This window comes from Harpia harpyja, chromosome 4, assembly GCF_026419915.1.
Source record: "Harpia harpyja isolate bHarHar1 chromosome 4, bHarHar1 primary haplotype, whole genome shotgun sequence".
Lineage (NCBI taxonomy): Eukaryota > Metazoa > Chordata > Aves > Accipitriformes > Accipitridae > Harpia > Harpia harpyja.
Genome location: NC_068943.1, coordinates 5503444 through 5525810, shown reverse-complemented (window position 1 = coordinate 5525810; position 22367 = coordinate 5503444). Strand labels below are relative to the sequence as shown.

Genomic DNA, 22367 nt, shown 5'->3' with positions numbered 1-22367 from the left:
AAGCGTTGTGTTAGTGAGGCAGCTGTTTGTGTGTTTTGGTAATTCCTTAAGAAAATCAGACTTTAAAGAGAAGATTTTCCAAGAAATCTTCAATATTCTCCCATGAGAAACTGCCAAAGACTCGTAAGATGATGGTGACTTCAAAGCTTTCCAAAAAATCCCCCCATTCTCTGCTGCGGACTTCTCCTTCCTACAGAATGTATTTGTTTTGTATTTGTGAAAAGGATAAATCTGTCACCTCTAGGTATTCCCACACAGCTGTCTTGCATGGTAGGTGGTGACTCCCACTCAGGAAATGAATTTTGATTATTGTTGTTTGCCTGGAACGGGGCTGATCCAGTCACTTCATGTAGCATGACTTGAAAATTTGCCATTTACTGCTGCGATGGCTAGCTGTGTGCATCGTGTCTGCTACTTTGCAGGTCGACTTTCACCACCACTGCTGTGCCTGGTGCGCACAAGCTCTGTGCTGAGCAAGTGCTGGGGATGGTTTCTTTCTTTTGCACTGATTCATCGTAACTTTTAAAATTGTGGGTTTTAGTGAAGGAATCGTATTGGTGTTATTTAGATGAATAGCTTAAATTTTTGTAATTGCCGTATTTGCTTTTTACAACTGTGCCATGGACTTGTGGAAATTAACTGGGATAATGTTTCACAAAATAAAAAAACCTGAGCTGTATTGGCCCTCTGTTTGCTCCCCATCATTTCAACCTAATTGGTTTCAGTCTTCCTGGTGCTCTTGCCTTGTTACTTTTTTTTTTTTTTTTTTATTTAATGTGGGTTCAAGAAACTTGCTCTCATTTCATGTTTATGGTAATTCTGGTATGTTAATGAAAATGCAGCTTCATTGACAATTTATGCTGTGGGTATAGAATTTTCCCTTGCTGAAGGTGTACAGGTCTGCTAAGTGCTTTTGGCAGGGCTGCACATTTATACTTACTTTGCTGTTATCCATGGGGAGGGAAAAGGAAATACAAAGGATCAGTGCATCGTATGATAAGTGGCCTTGTTTTGACAAATTAGCCTCTGTAGTGGGGCAGCTGAGGTGCAGACATGTCCTGCTCCCTCTGCTTCGGAGCATTATGTCTGGTGCAGGGGTGGACTGGGCCTCAGAGAGAGGTGACATCTCCACCCTCACCGTTAGGTTTGCCACAGCTGCTCTCTCTGAGCCCTCCACGTGTGACCTGTGCATATTATCCTGTCTTTCCTTATAACTTACTTATTATGATTGCTTAAACCTACTCCAATTTGTCAAGTTTTATGTTTTTCTGCAAATATGAAAGTGCTTAGAACTGAAGATGAGTACTTGACAGGAGTGTCAGCTAGCAGTATTCACTGTAGTCCTCTCCACAGCTGAGGCTTTCCAAAAGTTTTACAAGAAGCTGAGAGTTAAAAGCACGTGTGAGCACTTTGCCTGGATTGCCCCTCTTTCTCCTTGCTGCTTCATGTTTGTTACCCTTTGGAAGATCTGGATTGAATTTGTTCCTTTCTAGTCCTCTGGTGCCTTCCTAATTCTTACTGACGGTTTATAAGCCATTGAGTCAGTTTGAGTTGTCTCATCTGGTATTATATTGGTTACTTTAATCTCTTTCAAATGTTTCGTTGCCATAGGATCTGGGAGGCAGGGTTGGCCCAGCATCTGAGAGGCCTTGACTGCAGCTTTGGCTCTGCGGCTGGTCTGCTCGCCGACTTTACAGACCAGTCACACCATCCCACTGTGCCGCAGGCTTCCCCACCTTTAAAAGGAGAATACTGAGCAGTGTGCAGCCTTCCGTTTCGTGCTGTGAAAATGTGTTTAAGCAAAGCAAAAGAAGTGGAAAAGGCCCAGATACCTGGTACCATTCTCCTCTTGTAACAGGAGTCTTCAGGCTTCAGGAACTTCTTGCATCAAATGTCTGAAACTTGTTGTCTGATCTAGAAGAGCAGAGTAGTTAACAGATCAGATTAGCATCTATTCCAACATGAGCTCTGCTTACGTTCCTAACAGTGGCTCATTGCTTCTCTTTTCTGCAGTATTTCATAATTTTTGTAACCCTTTATTCCCAACACCCTGCCTGTCCCCACCCCCAAAAATGCTGCTTATACTCCTAACTCCCTTTAGATTAAGTCAGTTTGACTGTTTTTTCATCCTGCCAAAGAAAAATATGTGGAAATTTTAATTGGCCTGAACCTTTCCAATGCTATAAAATGCGCCTGCTTTGAACACGGAGAACTAAAATGGTTTTGTGCTGAACCACATTGTGGCCTTTGTCCAGCTACTGCATAAGTATATACAGAACTTAAAATTTTCATCTAAGCACTTAGTATCTGTGTAAAAGGATTGTTAATGTGTGATTAGGACAAAACCATGTTTACTAATCTATCTAATGGCAGTTGTAGCTTTTGGTGCCTTCCAGGTGTTTTAGGTAGAGTTAGTTAGGTGAGGTGGCTTGAGTCAGTCTGTTGGCCTGCCAGCAGCTGGCTGGGCTTAGCTCACCCTGGTCTCAGGTTTGCCAGCCTGCCGAGAGCTGATTTAATTTGCTAACCCAGCAAAGAGCAAAACACTGAACTGTTTTCTTTTGGGTTAGAGATGTGCATTGGCTTGGTGAAGGGTCCGAGGAGGGCGAGAGTCAGTGCATGGCATCAGGCAGGACTGCATGGGTGGGAGCTGGGAAGGAGCAGGAGCAGCCAAGGCTCCTCCGTGGGCAGCTCTGCTGTCTCAGGTAACTTCTCCCTCGTGCAGGTTAGGATGCAGGTTAGCTGTCTGCAGTGGTCTTTCTTCATCTTTGCAGATGCTATAGCACTACTGGGAAGGGCACTGACATCCAGCGACTCTGCAGCAGAAATGATACATGCGATATTGGCCCTGGGTTTCACCAGCTGTCAGAAGGAGCAGGCTGAAACTCTTAATTTTCAGAGTTCAGATGAGTCCTTTTTATTTGCCACTCTCTTTGCTCCTGTACTGGTTGTCTACATCCACTTATGTTTTGCTTAGAGCTGCATGTGTTGGAGTCTGGTGGCCACTGCTTTTTCTTCTCAGTTAATACCTTCCCCAGTTCATCGATATTATCTTTCTACTAGAGTGTCTTTAAAACTCTCCATCCTCTCTCCAGACTTGAATCCTCCTCATCGTGACAGACGTTAGGTATCCTAATCCCCCAAGGTTTGCTCAATTTGCTTAATACTCTTTTGTTGCATTCTGTGACCTTAGTTCACTGTCTTCTAGATCAAAGCGATTTAGAGAAAGGTATGCAGCTTGACTGATGCGCTGCATTCTTTTAGAGAGGGTAACTGTAATAATTTTTAAAGCCTCTTACATAAAGGCATAATAAAGATGTTGTGCTGATGTTATGACAGCACCATAGTGAGTGAGACTAGTGTCATACAAAAAAACCCTTAAATATTATGTCCAGTGCAGCATGCTGATGTTTAGATGTACATACAGATTAAAAAAGGAAAGGTCTTCTTTTAATTTTATAAGTTTCAGATGCATGTGATCAGGGTGGCCAATACTTCTTAGATCTTTGCTTCCAAAGGAAGGACTGTGTGTGTGACTGAATGGTTCAATATATATATTACAAGAGTTTCTATATTACTAACTGTTAATAATAATAAAAAACCTCTCAGCTGTATATATGGAGTGGTTTGGCTTGTACCTTTCCTCCATGATTTTTTTGGCTCCTAAATTTGGGTCTTTTTTTCTTGTTTCACTAAGTTTATTGGCCTGTCTGAAGGTGTGTGTGGGCCACTAGATCATCTAGTCAGAAGAACATTTATAGAAAGGTTCAAGCTCTGTAATATTTCCTTGTGTTGATTATTTAATGGTATGACTTGAACTGACTGGATTGATTCCTATGTTTAGGATTTAATGGAAAGAACAGATTTCTTCTTCATCCACTTTGAATGTCTGTACCTAGCCAAAAACTACGGTAGTAATACAGCAATTGTACAGGTCCTTTCTGTCGTGTTGGTGCTGCCTGTGGTATATGGTGACTTCAGAAGAGCTCTTAAAACAGCTTTTGAATTAATAAGGACATGGACCAGTATCTTTGTGTGGTGGCACTTCCAGACAGGGTGCATGTGTTACCTTTTTAAACGTTCCTGTGTACTTCACAGGCAGGAAAATCAGATTTATTTCTAAGTAGGCCTGGAGTCTTGCTATATAGAGCTTGGTGTCTTTTCTATTGGAATTCCTGCCTCCAACTGCAGCTTTCTTGTTGGCGCTTCCTGTCTCAAAAAGATTTAATTTAATTAATTTTAAAGAATAAAATAAATTTAATTGATTCCTTTTACATTTTTAGATTACAGTGCCAGTTGAGGAAAAATTTGCCTCTCAGGTAGTGTTTGGCATGCATTTGGATAGGTTTCAATGGTATCTCTCCAACCTTGATGGATAGGATAGTGCCGATTCATTGCAAAAGTTTGCCTGTGGTTTTTTGATCTCCTTCACTGATACGTAGAAGTGTGTGATCCCTAATTTTTCCTTCCCTTCCTTCTCAGCTAACACTTCTTTTAGTCAAAGTGCTGTTGTAAAAATTTTTACTCAAAGCTACTTGCTGTGTAAAAAAAAAAAATCTGTGGGAACAGATTAGTCAGGACGTGGAAGAGTGATGTGTAGTAAATAGTATATCCTGCTGAAGACAGGACTGTTTTTATTCTGTCCTTATGGAGGGAACTGGTGTCTTATTACCTGGCACTGTTCTTCATAGTATACTGTAGAACTGCTGATGCATTCACGAATACCTAGGCTATCTTGTGCTTCCTATTTTTCCTATAGGCTTCTCAGTAATGGTAACCTCGGAGTAAAAGCCAGGCAATGATTGGCAGTGCTGCTCTTGTGCCTTTGTTCAGCTGGAAAGTTACATTTCCATTCTTTCTGTGTGCTACGTGTTTTTTTTAAATGGTCATTGATCAGCATATAAAAGTCATGCAGAATGAAAATGCAATTATCAAGAAAGATAAATAGACAGTAGCAGCGGGTTTCATCAGAAACCCAGCTAGAGTGTCAAAAGGCAGGGGGGAAAAAAGTCAAATAAAATTCTAGGATGATGTGTAACATTTGACAAGTAAAACTAATGGTTCTTGAATTAAAAAAGAAGGTTCGAAGTTGTGCCAGTTAATGAAAAATCACACTGAATCACTGTTGTAGCTCTGCTCCCTTTTTAGGATAGAATAATTATTTAGCAGAAATGTGCTGTGTAATGTGGTGTGAGCGCTGCACAGAAACACAATTAGCAAGCCGGTTTCTGAGGTTACTTTCCATGGATATGAAGCAAGCGGTGCAGGCGAGCTGGTGCAGGGGTAGCCTTCCCCTAGCAGGGTGAGGAAGGTGTGTTCCTTGGGGTTCCCCTCCTGCTTACAGTGCTCTGTGGGACATCCAATTTTCCATGCTTTTCCCAACCAGTTTTATTGCTCTGGCATTTTCTGGCCTTCCCAGTAGCACGTCTTCACAATCCTTGGCCCATCAGTGGAATCGGGCCGGGCTCCAGGTTCTAGAGCAGCTCTGGTCCTCAAGGGAAACAAAATATTTAGGCCATGTAATTGAGGTCATCTTGTACCCCTTTGGCTTTCCTGCTCTGCAGACCCTTAAGCAAGGTGGCAGCTGCAAAGAGCCAGAGAAAGCTGGAAGGACCAAAGGAAAAAATCCTGATATAGCCAGGAGGGAATGATCGTCAGCAAGTGCTGAGTTGTTCCACCTGCTCTCCTCACCTTCCTTCCTTCTCTGGGAGCCCTGACTGTGGCTGATAACACCCTGATTCATAAATACATAAAAATTAGTATAATTCATTGAAATCTGGGTTCTGTCATGCTCTGTTTCCAATGTGGTCTTGTTTCCTTTTCCAGGAGAAAGGGAATATTTTCCCATTGTGCACTACTGTAGCCAGTCTCAGCCTTACTCCCAGCAGGTGATTAGCCTATGTATTTTGAAAAGTATAAAGTTTGCCTGGTTTTCTTGTCTTCATATGAGACATTAGGAAGAAAAAATCATAATGGTTATTAGTTTGTGTTAATGGTCATATAGTTTACTAGCTGTAAGTATACATGCCATAATGCTTATGTGCAAAAACTCTTGTTTATAAGTGATATGGTCTTCTTTGCCCTTATTCTTTTATCAGATATAAGAAACGTGTTTCCCTAAACATGGGTGAAACAGAGCAGAGGCCAACAGCAGGATCCCGGTTAGGAGCTCAGGAAAATGCTGGGATCAGCACCTTGGAGCATGGACAGAAACCACCTATGACACCTCCAGGAAAACTCGTCTCCATCAAAATTCAGATGCTGGATGACACGCAAGAAATTTTTGATGTTCCGGTAAGGAAGTGGAGGTTGGGGTGGCTAAAGATTATTCAGGCATTTCTAAAAATGCATGTTTTCAAACCAGTTCTCTTTATTACAACTGCAATTCTTTGGCTAATGAATTCATGTTGCGGAGAAAATGGCTGTTATATCAGCATTAAATAGATGATGGTGTAATAGAATAACATTAAACAGTGAAGTGAGCTGTAAATTACAGTTACTATTCTGTTTCTGTTTGAACAGCTTCAGAAGAGGTGAAAGTCCTTGGTGGGGTTTTTTTCTTCAAATATTACATCAGTGGTTTCCTCTACTTTCTAAACAGTTGATATATTTCCTTGGTGCTGTTTTGCTTTTGATCCATAAACCATAGATCTATACAGATTTTTTTCTTTTCCTCTGGCAAGCCCTTAGGATAGTAACTTCAAATCATCAAAGTTTTCATGAATTTGTATCACTCTTACAGGCACTAAGTGCTCTCACACATGTTGAGTGCAAGGAAAGGATCAAACCAATCTCATCTAAAGTTTCTCTGTACCCCACTGATATTAATCTAGTTTTGTACTTGCCAAGGAAACAGTTACTACTGCTTTTGTGTGTGTGTGGTCAGAAGAGTTAGTTTGAATTAGTTTTGATACAAAGACTGATTCTGTTAGTAACCACTAATGATTTTAACATGCCATGCTTAGGTAATTAACATGTAAGGTTGTTGAACACTATTGCTGTTATGAAAGTGTACTGGAATGTATATTTTTCAAAGTCCTCAGGGTTCAGTGAATAAGAAACTGGAAACCCGAGTTCAAATTTCATCCTTTGTTACTTGCATTTTATGTAGCTATGGTAACTTCCATGCCTTCATTGGCTCAGTTTTCCCTTCTGTGAAATGGGCGGGGGGTGGGGGGGGGAGTTACCAGCGAGATACATAGATCTTATGTGTATAGCGCTCTGCGGAAGCGCTTATAGTCACTGAAAAAGTGTTATCCCTGTATTAAAGATGAAAGAATTCCAATTAGGAAAATCCTCATTGAAAAAAAATTTTTTTACCCGTTCATAAGGTTTTGTTTGTCTGTCTTGTGTATGTACACACACATGCTTTTTGGTCTGCTCTCTGCTGCTGTTACCCAACTACAACTGTGTGTTCAGTCTCAGATTTTGTTGTAGTAGAAAGTAAGTTCTCTGGACAGGCACGTATGTGTGAACTGAACTGTCATCAAGTGAAATGCTCATGTATGTAGCAACTTTTTTGTGCCCTTCAGAATGCCTATCAAATATCCATAGCAAACAGACTAAAATTAGTAGTCTTTAGGTAATCATCGCTGTTCAAAAGTGTAGTTCTAGTTTATCAAATGCTAATAAAAGTTGTGCTGCTTATCTTACATGGTACAAATATCCCTATTATCCCAGAGACAACCTTTTTTTTTTCCCCCTCCACAGCTGCTACTTCACCATACTTTGGAAATGCTGTGCAATTTATAAGAGTTAATAAGTCTATTTAACAAACACTTAGTAGGAACCCTTTTGCGATCGGGTCCCTTTCATTAAATTGTTTAGAAGCAAACATAAGTAACGAGTGGATGCAGTGCACGCATGTAACTCCAGCTTTGCTTCTGGGAGTTTGAGAAAACAGTATTTTTTCGATCTTCAATATGAGAAGACATCAACGTTACTTTTTGTTTTTGAACTTCAGCAACACCTGGAAGACCTGGGTGTTTAAACAACTCTCTGTTCAGATCACTTCAATATGATTATTTTCTGAGGCTTTTGTTTCGTAACAACCTCTATGCAAGGAAAGCTCAGCTGGTTTTAAAGTCAAATCTTGTGGTGAAATTTGCAGGATGCTTAGATTATAAAGTCTTAGAGCAGGTTCCTAAAGCCTTTTGTCTTTAAGGTATGCATTGTCAAATGGAGTAATACACATAATTTTCAATCTGCTCTAAAAGGCATTAATTTTTTAGTCCCATCTCACAAAACTGAAAAACTCTTAATACATCTAAATTGAGGTGTTTATTCATGTTGGGAAAACCCATGTTCCCATTTATAAGCTTGCTGTTTTTAGCCAGATTCATGCAGTATACAGAGAAAAAGAAAGCAGCACCATTTCAACAAAAAATTTTTAGGAGCAGCAAGTGTGGCTGTGGGCAGAGGATGTTAAGTGTACATGCCTAAGCACATCTGTGGGCTTGCTTTTCAGTGGAGAATTAAAGGCTTTTTGCATGGTTGAAGGTCTGAACTACTCTTTCCAAAACTTGAGCTGCCATGGTTAGGAAAATAACCTTCCAAATATGATACAAGTATAAACTGAGAAAGTTTTGTGTTTCCTACAGTCTCAGGAATTTTGCTGGACGATCTTTTCTCTGTTAGCAAATGGACCAAACTTTGAGTGGTTTTATTGCTGTTTGTAATGTGTCTTGTAGGACGATATGAAGTTTGTCATGCCAGTTTACCCTTTGCTCATGAAGTCTGCGTAAAAATAGAAACAGATACTGGTGCTACTTCTTCCTGAATTTGGGGGAAGTAGTGAAGTAGCTGAGACTGTCCATCTGTCTAGTCCTCCTTCCTTGCTACTCCTACAATTTCTTTTGTTACAGGTTCACCACCACCTCTTTAGCTAAACCTGGGAAAAGATCTTATCCATGTAGTGTTTTTCTTGGGTTTGTTTTTTGTTTTGTTTTGGGTTGTTGTGGTTTGGGGTTTTTTTTTTGTGGTGTTTCTTGTTTGTTGGGTTTTAGGATATTTTGTTTGTTTGTTTGTTCGTTCTTTAAATTATCTTCCAGGAGGCAAGATTCAATACCCTTGCACTTAGGCAATCCCCTTTCTCCCATCACATGCAGATGACTTGTTTTTATTAGAGCAAAATCCTTCAGATTTCTGTGTCTATTCTGTACATAACAAAACAGGAGAAAAACATGACCTACTTCCATTCCTGCTCCCCTACCCCCTAAGTGTTGCTGCTTTTCGGGCTGTTTAAAAGTGAACTAACTCTGGTGTCATTTGTCCTTCTAAAGGAAAATTGATTCTTTTGGTGTTAGTGTTTTGATGCCATATAATCATACCATGTTTGGCTCATTGTATTAGCTTCTCACAAGCCAAAAAAAAGACCCTGAAAGGAAAGAGAGATCCACATAGCTTCATACGGGCCTGTAAATGATATTTTTTTGCCAGGAAAAAAAACCATAAAGTATATGGAGAGAGTTTGTATGGGAGACTTGGAAGACAGAAGCCACAATGAAGGCCTTTTCATCAGTCTTTGCAAATTCAGTATTGTAGAAGGAAGGGTACATAAGAAAATTCTTATAGGCTGCTTGCTCTTAACAAACAGTATTTCATTGCAGAATTTCCAAACATTCCTGTATTCCAAAAAGCCAGTGAAAGTTTGAATAGATAATCCTGGATCTTTTACACACATCCAGTTAGCTGGTTGCATGACTCTTTTCAAGCAAATACAGATGTTTGGGGGAGGCGGGGGAAAGGTAGGAACTGCTGCTTTCAAAAAAAGATTATGTTATTTTCACTTTGTATTTTCTGCCTTTAACATAAAAGTATAAAATTCATCAGTTATATTTTCAAGCACATTTTTGTCTATTCTGCTATGAGAAGATAAATTATGTAGAATATCCTTCCCCCTTTAAAGTTATTTAGCTTTTTATGGCTGAATTTTTGTACCTTTAGTTTGAATCTGTTTTGGACTCTCAGCCAAGAGCTGGCTTCAGCTGCAGTTGTAGGTGATTAGTGCCTGAAGATCAGGCCATGAGTTGAAAGTTCATGATCATTCAGCACTTGCAGTTGTTGGTCATGGTGTTAGCTTTATGGAGAGGTTGCATGCAAGTGGAATAGATTTTTGTCTCTTGCTTTTTGTTTCTAATTTCCAGTTTGGCTGTATTTACTGAAAAATTCGTTAGATATGCTAACTGAAGACCGCAGAGGCCCAAAGTACAGCAGTCTGTTTCAGCTAGAGTTTGTCTGAGTTATGACTATGTGATAGAACGAGCAAATGCGGTCCCTTTCTGCTAGGTAAGAGGACAACAGCTTTAGCTAAAATGACTAATGTGAAGGAGGAAGAACATTTTTTTCACCCTTGTACACATAATGATAATCATATATAGATAGGTCTTGGGCATTTTGAAAGGTTGACACTTCTACCGTAAGACTTGCGAAACCCAACACTGTTGTGTTTTATACACATATGTTGTGTATTATATGAGAGGAGGGAGATACACAGTTCTGCTTGATTTTGCTCTGGTTTTATTTCTGCCAGTCTCATCTAAGTTAGTTGGAAGAGAATGGGATTGATTCCATAAAACCATAGTAAAACTTATGGATTTTCTTATGTTTGTTTTAATACGGTCTCCCCTGTAGATTCAAACCAGTTTAAGTAAAAAAGAAATACAGTTTTTAAGGAATAGTAAAAATAACTGATGGTTGCATCTACTGCAGATCATTCTGGGAAAGAAAACCCTTTAATGTTTAGTGTCTATGCCATTTTTATTATATTTAGTTTTATAGTTGTTTCAGTGCCAGAAGTAATCTGCTTTAAAACTACTCCTAAGCAAAAAGTCAGAGTTGTTCCTTTCTAGGTAATGCTGAAGACATGACTGATTTTCACGTTAGACTGCTGGGATGATTCGGTGACTCAGACCAGGTTTAACCCTGACTGACATGATGCCGTCACCGATCATACCCTACTCTCTGGGTGAATGACACTGATGTGACTGGAATGATGCTACTGATGCTAAATAGAAAGTCAAGAGTTGTTTCTTTCCTGTTAACATCAAAGGTGAGATCAAAGTATATCACAGGAGGTGAGGATTCTTCTTTTGGTTAGGATCCGGTCTCTTTAATTAAAACCAAACCAAAGTCCTCTTTAGTGTGTCTGGAAGAAAATAGTTGCTTCCTTTCTGTGGCTGTCTTTTGGAAAGACGAAAACATACTTGCCTGTCAGATTACTCAAGTTTATTAAACATCTGTTTTGTGTCTTATGTAAACTTTCTTTCCCTCCGAATGTGTTCAAGCTTTGTGAAATATGCAGAGTTGGAAAATGTCATCTGCTTTCAGGGATTAACACCGGGTTTCTTAAGCAACAGGAGTCTCTTAATAGAAAGCAGGGTGAGGGTATAATCCTTGGTAAACATCAGTTGTAAACATTTCATTTCAATTTGCTTTTCTCTCAGAAGAGAAGGGCTTCCTCATCTTTAGGTTATCTGAGAATAAAGACCAAATGGTCTTGGTCTATGACTATTTATCTTCCGTATGACTATTTATCTTCCGCTGGAGTTTGGATGTAGTACCTTGGCAGGGAGTTTCTGTGCCTCAAGTCCCAAATTTTCAGAGAGAAGGACTTCATAATCCTGTTGTGGCTCTGTTTCTTAAGGCTAATGTTCTGGGTGGGTTTTTTGTTTGGCTGGTTTTGTTTGTGCAGTCATATAATGGTGGTTCATATTCCCTTTGTGGGGAAAATGCCTTCTATTAAGTATACTCCCCACCAACTTCAGGCCAGTGTAAGTGTATCAGAAAAAGCTTGATATTAGAAAGTCTCAGTACTTAACAACAAAGATTACACGTGCTTTGTTACAAATTTGCACAAGCATTGTGTTACTCTGTTAAATTTGAAATTTCAGCCACGGTTTTATAAATGTTTAAATTATTTTCTGTAACATTTATGGGTTATGGTAATTGCTTTGTCCTAGGTATATACCCCTCTCCTCAATATGCAATTATAACCAGTGAACAAAGCAGTTTTATAAAAAGAGCATTAGACAGTAAGGCAATGAAACAGTGTTTTATACTTTCTTAGCCAGCTTCAACTTCAATTCAATATGAATTGCATTTTTTTCCAGTTTAGGAAGTGAACAGCAGGTCAAATGTCAGTTATTCATCAGTCTGAGACTTTCTTTCTTCTCATGCCTGAAATTATTTGGCCATCACTGTCAGACTATTTCCAGTGAATATCAGGCATTTAAATATTCACTAATTGTCACACCAACCCTGCTGGTTCTTCTGAAATTACAAGAAGAAAAGCTTTTTTTTTTTTTTTTAATAATTCTGAAACATATCAGTTGCGTTTTTCTCAGCAGAAGATTATTAATGGATACACAGCAAACTCTGATTTTTATTTTTTTTTTGTTGATAAACGATTAGAATGTCTTTGTTGAAATGGAATTTTAGTGGCTTGTGTTAATAATATATGTGCTTTTCAAAACGGAAAAGAGAATAATCCACAAGCAAACTTCTATAACCATAGGCAGCAGGCTGTTTAAACTGCTGATATCTTTGTTACAATGTTCTGTAGAATGAACAGAATAAGTGGGAATAAAATTTTAAGTGCCGACAGATCCAGTCCATTTTCAGACTGATTGATGTATTTGAAGATAACTGGGAAATGGATGTAATTTTCTGGAATGAATTAGCCTAACTTGTAATCAGGGAAGGCTTCTCAACTAATGCCTTTTTACCTCTCCCAGTTCAGCTGACTCACCAAGTCACGCACCAGTGTGTGAGCTGGCACAAAGCGGAGGACAGAGCTGGCACAGGGAAGGCCAGCCGTGGATGAAGAAGCGGTGCGTGAGCGTTTCTGAACGCTGCTGCCTTGACTGAAGGGGTCAGTGAAATCATGCTATTAATTTTGGTAACCATGTCTGTGCCTGTAAATTGGTTTGCACAGTACTGGTGAGGCTGGATGGATGCTCTCTGGGGGGAGCATGGGCTCCCTCCCCAGCTACAGGGTGTTCCCCTTGGCCAGCCTGTTTGGAAGTGGCAGCCGTCCAAGGAACAGTGGGAGGTGTTTGCCATCTCTTCAAAGTGTACGTGTATGGGTGAGTGGGTAGCTAGTGGCAGAAGCGGAGGCTGATTCTGCTAGGACTATGTTTTCCTCTTTCAAGGGCGATAGGAGGGATGCTCTGCCTCTGGACAGAGGAAGGAGGGGAGCTGAACTGCCCACTGTGTGCTTCCTTTCTTCCCCCTGAGACTGGGGTTCATCTCTTCCATCTTTAAAGATTTTAAAAGTAGATGTCAAAGCCTTAGCTAATTACTCTTTCCGTCATAGTTAGGGTGAAAACATGGTACCTTCAAAAGGCTTTTCATCGTGCCTGTCTTGAGCATGTATTTTAGGATGAGATTAATTGCTCTCTGGAGGTGCTTGTATATCCCTATAAGGGGAGCATAGGGCCACAGCTTAGACTTCTTTTAGCATCCAGGCACCTAACTTGTTCCACAGAAATTCCTTTGTTTCCTTTTAGTTCCCAACCATGCCAAAGGGATATGTGAGTCTTCCTTGTACCCCATACCTGTCTAGGTCGGATGTGCTGGGTTAATTATACCTGATGTAGTGCTGCTTTTCTCTGTCCTAGCTGTAACGGAGAAGTTGCAAAACAAAGTGCGCTGTGGGGGAGCAGTGTGTAGGTGCTGTGCTGCAGTGGTGCACATGCATGCCGTGATTTACTTAAGCCCGTTCTTTGTCAGCACAAGGTGGTCAAGCTTAAGTTACTTTCCTTAAGCTCTGTATGAAAACAGTTGTCTTTGCTTCTGACCATATGCTCTGGGGGGCATAATAAATGAGCAGGATAAGCTTCTGGGAGAAAATAGCTGCTTTCCTCTTCCTCCTCCTGAATTGTGTGTGTTGTCCATAGCTGAAGAAATGCAGCATAAGTGTGATGCTTTGCCAAGAGCACAATCTCAGGTTAGACTTCAGGCGTTTCAAAGCACACCCAGCTTATAGTCCTGCACTGAGCAAAAGATCAGAAAACTTGGGCTCATATGAAAGCACTACGGGTATGTGATTATATCACACAGCGTGATGAATAGCCATTCAGAGCACTGTGAATTTCAGTAACTTAAATTGCAAGTAAAAGCATATCTCTCTGTAACTTGTTCTCTCACCTGTTTGAGAGATGAATGAACCCTTATTGTGGAATTCCTGTGCAGTTGCTTTTCTCCATTATTTTGAACAGAATGGAAAGCTATCTGTGTAAACAAAGGCTTAAGCAGTACAGGATAAAAGAACAGCAAAAAGTTATAAATTGTCCATTCATTTCCCTTTCAGTTCATTCTCAGTTGAATATGGTCATGTCTTAACAATTTTTGCCTGGTGATAACACAACCAGTTGAAATGCCTCTCTCCAGGTTTATTTGCCTACTATGGATTCCTTTCTCTGCACCCAACCTTGCTTTGCCTTTTAGCTTAGGATGTTAGTTTTCTCTTTTCTTTGCATTGGGATTCATGTCTGTATGTTTGTCGGGTCATCACCTGTGCTTTTTCTTTCCTCAAACCTTAAGTTTGCAACAAGCCCTCTTCCTCCCTGCTTCTGCAGGGTGCCTGGGTTGCTCAGCTCGTGGAGCCACAGCCATAGCGCTACTGGAGGTGGTGGTCCCACCGACTCTGCTGTGCTGGCAAGGATGCTTGTCTGACTCTGTGGTAAGGCAGACCACAGGGGCTACCCTGCATAAAAAGCTGCGGTTTTCACCAGTTTAGCTACAACTGTGAGCTTGCTACAAAACCGGATAGACGCTGATGCGGGTGCAACAGAGGGGAGGGAAGGGACGGGACGGGACAGGACCATGTTAGCAGGGGTTCAGACTTGGGTAAAGCTGCTGTGGAAGTACACAGCTGCAGAGGTGGGAGAGAGAATAAATGTTAGGAACTCCTCCAACCCTTAAAATGCTTAAGAACATGACTTTATATAGGTTCATATTCCTTGGTTTTCTCGTTGGTATCTCTTGTTCCTTCCTTGCTTGGCACTAGAACATGCCACCTTATATTGCTTATCCTCCTTGTCCTCTCTGCCTCTCCACAGCTCCTTTGCAACTGCTGGTTCAAATCCTTGCTGTTGGTATTCTCCAAACAAACAGGAGATAGCAGTGCAGAAAGATGCAGGAGTCCTGGGTGTATCTCCTAGGTCTTCAACCAACTTCATTCTGATGATGATCTCCTTCCTCAGTGCAGTATCAGGTCCTCGTAATACAAAGACATGTGTTGTGCTGTATAGGGGAGAAAGAGCTCATCGCTTTTAAAGGCTGTATCTGCACTGCAGAACTAGGGACACTTTCTGCAATGGCATAGTCAAATTCCCATCCATACCCAAACTCTGCAAGTGGGATGATCTATTCAAATTTTACCTAAGATAATTTGTGGTTTTAAAGTGAAATTTGACCAGCTTAAAGTAAACTAAAAAATTAACAACTAAGATGAAGTGATTAAAGCAGTATGTCTTTGATTGTGGTACAATCTAAAGGGGCTCCACTGGTTCCCAGGTTTAAAAGTCTTCAGAAAGACTTAGTAGTAGGCTGCTCACCTGTAAACTTGTCTCCACTGCTCCAGCGAGGTACCTTGACAAGGCTGTGATTACAATATGCATGCACAATTAAATGTTGCCTTTTGCATGCCAATGCATAAATCACATAAAAGGCATGGCTGAAAATGCCTGCCAAAGCCTTTGTACACATTTGAATAAGGCTAGTGTGTTAAAATCGTTCTTGGATAAATATGTCAATTTTTGAATAAAAAGTGATGCGTGAAGCACGCATCAAGCACCAGATAACTCAGCGAATACAAACAGCAATAGCAGAAGTAGATTACAATATCTCCTTTTCTTATCCCCATCCCCAAAAATGAGGCTTTGACTGATAGAAATTGCACAAACATAACGTTGCCAGAATATAAATAGCAAATGGTGAGTTATGACTTCGTGCCAATTTGCTTTTTGATGGCCTGTTGGCAGATGCAAATATTCATGCAGTGCACAGCAGCAGGCAGTTTTTCTCCTTGTTTCCTTCACTGTTACATTCTCACCTGGTTTTCTGATTGAACCTGAAGTCCTTTCTTCTTTTTTTTTTTTCTTCAGTTTGCCCTGCTTTTATAATTCTGGTCTTGTTCTCATGCCATAATATCCTCATGTGTTTCTTGCTGAATTTATTTGTAATAATCTCCATTTAGTAGACAGTGGACAGTATTTGTGTGTAGATGTTGCTTAGTATTCAGAGTCTAGTTCTTTGTGCATAAAGGGGGATATCTTTTGCTCTTAAACGACTCTTCACATTTCATTGCTTCATTACCTGGTGCAGATGCTCAGTTTTATTCCCTTCTGTCATCTCACCCCCATCTAACTTCTCAGTTTTGTCCTTTCTTAGAAAACATCCATCTTTGTATTCTCTGTATGGACAAGTTGTATAGCTCCTCATAATACTTAGTTACAGAGCTCTCTTTCTGATCTTTTACAAAGAGCACATTTGGGCAGAGCAGCTATTACTGGATCTGGAGTGACTGTAAGTTAGGGGAACACCTTCCCTTTCTGATTACTGGCAGGGATAAGCCAGATCCTCAACCACTGTGCATTGTCTTAGGTTGACTGGAGTTACTGGAAACAAGCTGGGTTACATTATGTGATGATGTGATCCAGGGGTCTCCTCCAAGAGCATTGCCCATTGAAATTAATCTCGGATACTACAATTTTGGTGAACAGAATTGAAATAATAATAAAAGGGATTTTGCAGAATTAAGTTAATACATGTAAACTGATGTGAAAGAGAATGCTTTGACAAACCTTATATAAAAACGTATCTTACAGGAATTATAAAAGGACCTTATCAAGTAGTTTCTAGTGGTGGATTCACACAGATTAACGCTGCAACCAGAAATAAATGTAGCTCTTGGATGTTCCAGAGTAATTCAGAAACACCTCTGCACTTAGGGGCAAACACTGGCAGCTGGCAAAAGAAAATGCTTTTCACGAAAGCACTTGAATACTCATTCATCGTGTGATATAGATTGGAAGGGACCTCTGGAGGTAGTCTGGTCCAACTCTTCACTCAAGGCAGGGCCAGCAGCGAGCAGATTGCTCAAGGTCCCTAAGAAACACTTACTGTAAGGATTCAGGACTACTGTGTTTTAGGATCTTTTTTCTGAGAGCCTTAGTTGAAGTTCAGAGTTACCGGTTGATGATCTGTCACTTTTAAGCCTGTGACTGGCAGCTCTGAGGTAGACAGCTTCAGGTTTCTGTGTGGCAAATGGGCGTTTGCAGCTGTATCTGTGGGCTTATAAAAGAAACGAGGCAGTAGTCATTTTATAAATGAGACATATGTCATAAGCTTGCTTATGTTCTAGAGTTCGTCAGACCCTTCAGATTTTCTTCTTAGTTTTTTACTTCATGTTGAAGTCTAACTTTGGGAATGTGTGCTTTGAAAGACTATGGAAGATTCTAAAAATAAAATTCAAGTAGAAAGCAGACGCTTCAAATGGCTGATTGTGTCACAACATGTTTAACTGCGTGATTTTGACAATCTCAGGAAGAGCAGGGTAGAAGTATCAAGCTGCAGGATAGCAGGCTTTGTGAACAGGAGAGACTTTCATAACTACAGCTGCTTTAAAAAAAGTCAACAACCCCCCTCCCAAAAATCTTGTGAAAGCCTTCTGGATTCACACCAGCTGTGGAAGAGCTGTTTTCAGACTTTTTTTCTATGAAGTCAAACTGGCTTGCTCTTGTTAGAGAAATTGAATTAGGAGCAACTAATCTTTTTGTTTCACTAACATAAGCTCAGTCTAGCCCTTGCCATTTCTTTTTGCATCTGTTCCATGAAACAATTAACTTTGAACAGATATATGCCTTTCAGTGGAAAGGTCACTTCTCTGCAGAGCTTTTCAGGTCTGTACTGCTTACGTTTCATTACAGGGAAGATCGCATTTGTGCAACTTAGCCAGGAGAAGTGACAAAAGGTTACTGAGGAAACAGTTCAGCATTTTCTTGGGCTGAGGGAACAAATCTTTGAGGTGTCAGTTAACACTGTTGTTGCTAGTTGCGCTGAAATGACTGATTTCTCATATGGGTATAGCTGTGAAGTAAGATAGTTGTATGTGTTTTGGATTTGGTGGGGGTTTTTTTTCCCTTTGAGCTTCTTTTATTTAGGATGCTGTGGGGGATGAAAAAAAATGGAACTCAAGTCCTCAGCTTCTGTGGTAATATTTCACTGAGAGTTAATTTTCAGTTTAACTCCTTCAGCAGTCTCAGAATTAATTCACTAGCCACTGCCTGTTAAATAATTGCTTGAAAATGGAACTTGTTCACCTGACAATGAAGTAGCATGAAAGGATTAAATAACTAAAATAATTAGCACAACCTAATATTTTTTAATCTGTTGATAGCTTAGGAGTTAACATTTAAATTTTCAATTTCAACTTAGCAAGATATTTTAACAGAAGGTGCTCATTTAACAGGAGATGCCTGGCTAATTTGACTGAATTACGATTATTCCTGAAGATAAATAACTTCTCCTCCTCTCCCGCAGACATCTTAGCACGACTCACAGATAATTCATTTGTCCTTCTTAGTCATCAGATCCTCACATTGATATTTCCCAGGTGAACAGATTTTACCAATTACTGCTGTTTTCATCTGGGGGCATTTGAAGGCCCCAAAAGGCTGTCTAGTGGAAGTGCAAATTCCTCTGAAAAGGTCACGCGTGTGGAAGGCGATACCGTATCAATGAACTTACTTCTTGTAGAAATGCTCATTAGGCTCCTGGGCCCTTGTTGCCATGGGCTGAAAACCATTGCGCTAAGACATGAAGTGCTTGGGTATGTATATAGCCCTGTTAACTCAGCATGTAAGCTATTTTTTACTCTTCTTCATCCGTCAATTGTATGCAGTATTGTGGCCCTAAAGAGCACTGTAGGAACAAGTGGTGCCCTCTCTGTAAAGGGAATGCCTTTGCCTTTGCTCTCAGGCTTCAGTCCAGGAGTGGGTTTCTTTTGCATTTCTATATGGGTAGCTCAGAGGACCGGAGAGTGACCTGGAGCACCAGGCCCATGATTTTCCACCTTACTTAGTTTTTAGCTGGGTTTTAGGCTGTTCCAAGGAGATCTCTCTAAGATAAATCTAGCTTTGAGCGAGGACTCATCCTGACCTGCAAGTCAGTACATGCATTTCTGGTCTTTGGGGTTGGGGGTTGCTGCCTCATCCTCTCATATTTACAACTATTAGGATAGCCCTGGGGTACAGCTGACGATGTGGCAACTCTTGTAGCATGCCAGATGGTAAGCTTGTTGGCTTCATTTTCTTCTTATGTTGTTTCTGTGTACCCTGACCCTCTCTGATAAAATCATTTCATGGAAACATAAGTGTCCTACTGAGTAAGGCTGGCAGTCCTTCTGGCTTAACATTTTGTTTCCCACCCTGGCACATGAGCTGGCCCCTCTGCCTTTCTCTCGTTATTCCCCAGCATCCAAAGTCCCTTCTGAACCTGCTGATGCCTCCTACCTCCACAGTCTTCTGTGGCAGAAAGTTCTAGCAGTTTGCTTCTGCTTATGTAAAGAAGCTCTTTCTTTTACCTCCTCTAAAGTGATGTATTGGTTTCATCAACTGTTCCCCTAACCTCTTCTTTGTAAAGTTTGAGCTATTCTATTTAAACTGCATCACAAATGGGGATGATTATATTTTAGTGAAAAATGATCTCTTTGGTCATTGACTGACTAGCAGAGTGGCAGGTGAAGAAGATGGGTCTGTTTAGGGGAGGGCAAATCTACTTTTGGTGACCAAATGCAGGCGAGAGAGTGATGGAAAAAGGGTAGGATAGGTGGAAAAAGGGGGCATCTGAAGATGCAAATGTATAAGAAAGCACATTAAGAGAAGGGGGAAAGAATTTTTCTGGACTTGTATAAATCCGTAACTTTCCTAAACTAAATTTTTTTTTTTTTTTTGCTGTACTTGCAACACTGGTGGTCTGATGCATTCGTGTCTTAAACATCACAGCATGACACAGTCACGTAAAGGAAGAGTGCTAGAAAATAGCAGTGAATGCACAGCACAGTGTCAGAATTGGAAGCAGAATCCCTCACTCCTCTGTTTAATTGCCTCCTATCAGATGCTTACACATAGCAGAGAGTTAATGATGTAGCTCTTAAAAATTACTGCAAATTGCAAGTCTGTTACATTAATATGATTAATTTGAACTAAAAGCTGTAGCTAAGATACCGCTAAGGCACAGTTGTGTATAGAGCTGTAAAGTTGTATGTGCAGCCATAGCATAACTACCTGTTCCTTTCTCTCCATGTTCTGTAATGGCAGAAAGGGGCTGATCTGTTAATTTTATTTTTAGCAGTACCAATATAGGTGTTGGGAGAATGATCTTTTAAATAATATATTGAATGCAACTTACAGTGGTCTAAAATATATTTGAGTGAAGAAAATATCTTCAATAGAAATGCCCAAAATAACCAAATCAGTACAGGCCATTATAGATATCCCAAAACAATGGACACTTGACTTCCAAAATGAAACCTAAGGGGTAAACTTAAGAGTAAGGTAGTGCAAATCAGCTTATGCCAGTTCCTTACTTTTAAACATCGCAAGCTGCAGCAGTTTGAAAAGAAACCCAGGCTTCTGAAAACGCAAGTGATAGAGTAAAGAATGATTTGGGTTTGTTTTGATTTTTGAACCTGTTTGTCTGAGAGGCAGTTTAATGTTTTCAGTTCTCAGAATGTAGAAAGATTGGGGGATTTTGATCTCCTCCAGGAACTGCCTGCCCCAGCTGCTTGTGGGAGTTCATCTCCTACTTGGCTTCACATCTGCTCATTGCCTGCCTCTGCTGCCCTCATCTTCACACCAGAGCAGGAGCCCTGTGGTTCTCCTGGCCCTTTTTGTCCATTCCAGGGCTCAGCTTCTCATTTCCTAGGCTCCTGCCCCTATTTCAGCCTGTTGCCAGCTGCCATAGGATGCCGAGTGTTGCTTGCCATGCGAGTGCTGACCCTTGGGGGGGAGGAGGAGGATGGTGCAGCCTGGCTCCTGTAGAACAGGCTGTCTTCTCCAGAAGGGCAGGGAAATGAGGCAAGAGCAGTTGGAGCAAGTTTCCCAGCCTCCGTCTGAAATGACCAACAAGGTAATTCCAAATTACCAGAAAGGTAGGCTTCCAGCTGCTGTGGCAACAGAAGTTCCAGTCCTGACTGAATGTGTGATTCATGGAGAAAATAAGGTAAGAATTGGCAAGGCTAGTCCTGCTTATTCTTCTACGCTTTCATTTTCAGTTTCTCAGTGATGCAGTGATTGAGATCAAGACATTGAAAAGGAATGTTCATGTTTAAAACAAAATTGGAAATGTTTGGTTTTCTTGCATTCTTTTTTTAATAGAGTGGAAACATGTTCATCCTTGGTACAAGAAAGCTTTTATTGAGCCAAGCTTGAGCTAAGTATGATGAGAAGTCAGTAAAACTTGTAAGTAGCTTGAAAGTTTTTCAAGTTTGCATGAACTTTTGTCTGGTGAGCCTTTGTCCTGGAGAGAAAATGTTTAGCTTGAAGGTTAAGATCAATTAGGTGACTTCTGATTATCCAGAGAATGAAGGGCTGTGTTCGTACCCTCATTCCTGTTCCTTTGCACATGGTTCTTTCATCCATTCAGTCTGTGCTAGTCAAGGAGGGAGAACTGTTTGAAGAAGGCACTATAGAGCACTCTGTCTCTCATCCAGCAACAGCTGAATGCTTTATGGAAGTATATTAAGTCCTTGACAGGAGAAGGTAGCCAGCTGGCTGCTGCAGCAGGATGTTCTTGTTCTCCCTCGCAACCGAAAAGGAGAAGTTGGCAGAGCGCCTGCTGAGCTTGCTGGGGAAGAGGGAAGGCACAGACTTTTGCAGTATTTTAACAAGGTGGGCCATTAACCAAAAAAATAAAGCAGAAAACACACATTTCACGTCTGCCCAGGCCACCAACTGGAAAGTGGTAAAGGGCTGACTTTAATGTGAGTAATTGCCACCCAAGAGCCTCTGTGGTTTAGGGTAGCTTAAGAATCTGCTTACTTAAAGGTTGCAAACAAGTAAAGTAACTACACCGGTATTTGTCCTGCTTGAAAGAGCATGCAGAGTGGTGGTGTCTCACTGGTTAAAATAGTGTGACAGTTCTACAAAATCTGGAGTTTGGAGATTATTTGACTGTCCTTTCTTGTCCTAATGAGCACGGTTCAAGTCAAGATGTCACTGTGGGTTACTAAGATAATTGAAAAGAAAGGAATTCACATTATAATTGGCAAGTTCAGAAAAGAGAGAGCACTACAACAGTGCTCACGATTTCGTTATGCCAAGTTTTGAAACAACATACTATCCACTCCATCATCCATTTCCAAA

General features: G+C 40.6%; 1 protein-coding gene across 7 annotated transcripts in view; it reads left to right on the top strand.

The window, feature by feature from the left end:
* FARP1 (FERM, ARH/RhoGEF and pleckstrin domain protein 1) overlaps positions 1–22367 on the top strand; it is a 211094-nt gene that overhangs the window by 37520 nt on the left and 151207 nt on the right. For all 7 annotated transcript variants that reach the window (XM_052785743.1, XM_052785742.1, XM_052785741.1 and 4 more), the window contains exon 2: positions 6096–6291. In XM_052785743.1, coding sequence (XP_052641703.1) covers positions 6121–6291 — 171 coding nt within the window. In that variant the 5' untranslated portion in view covers positions 6096–6120. The remainder of the gene's footprint in view (positions 1–6095; positions 6292–22367) is intronic.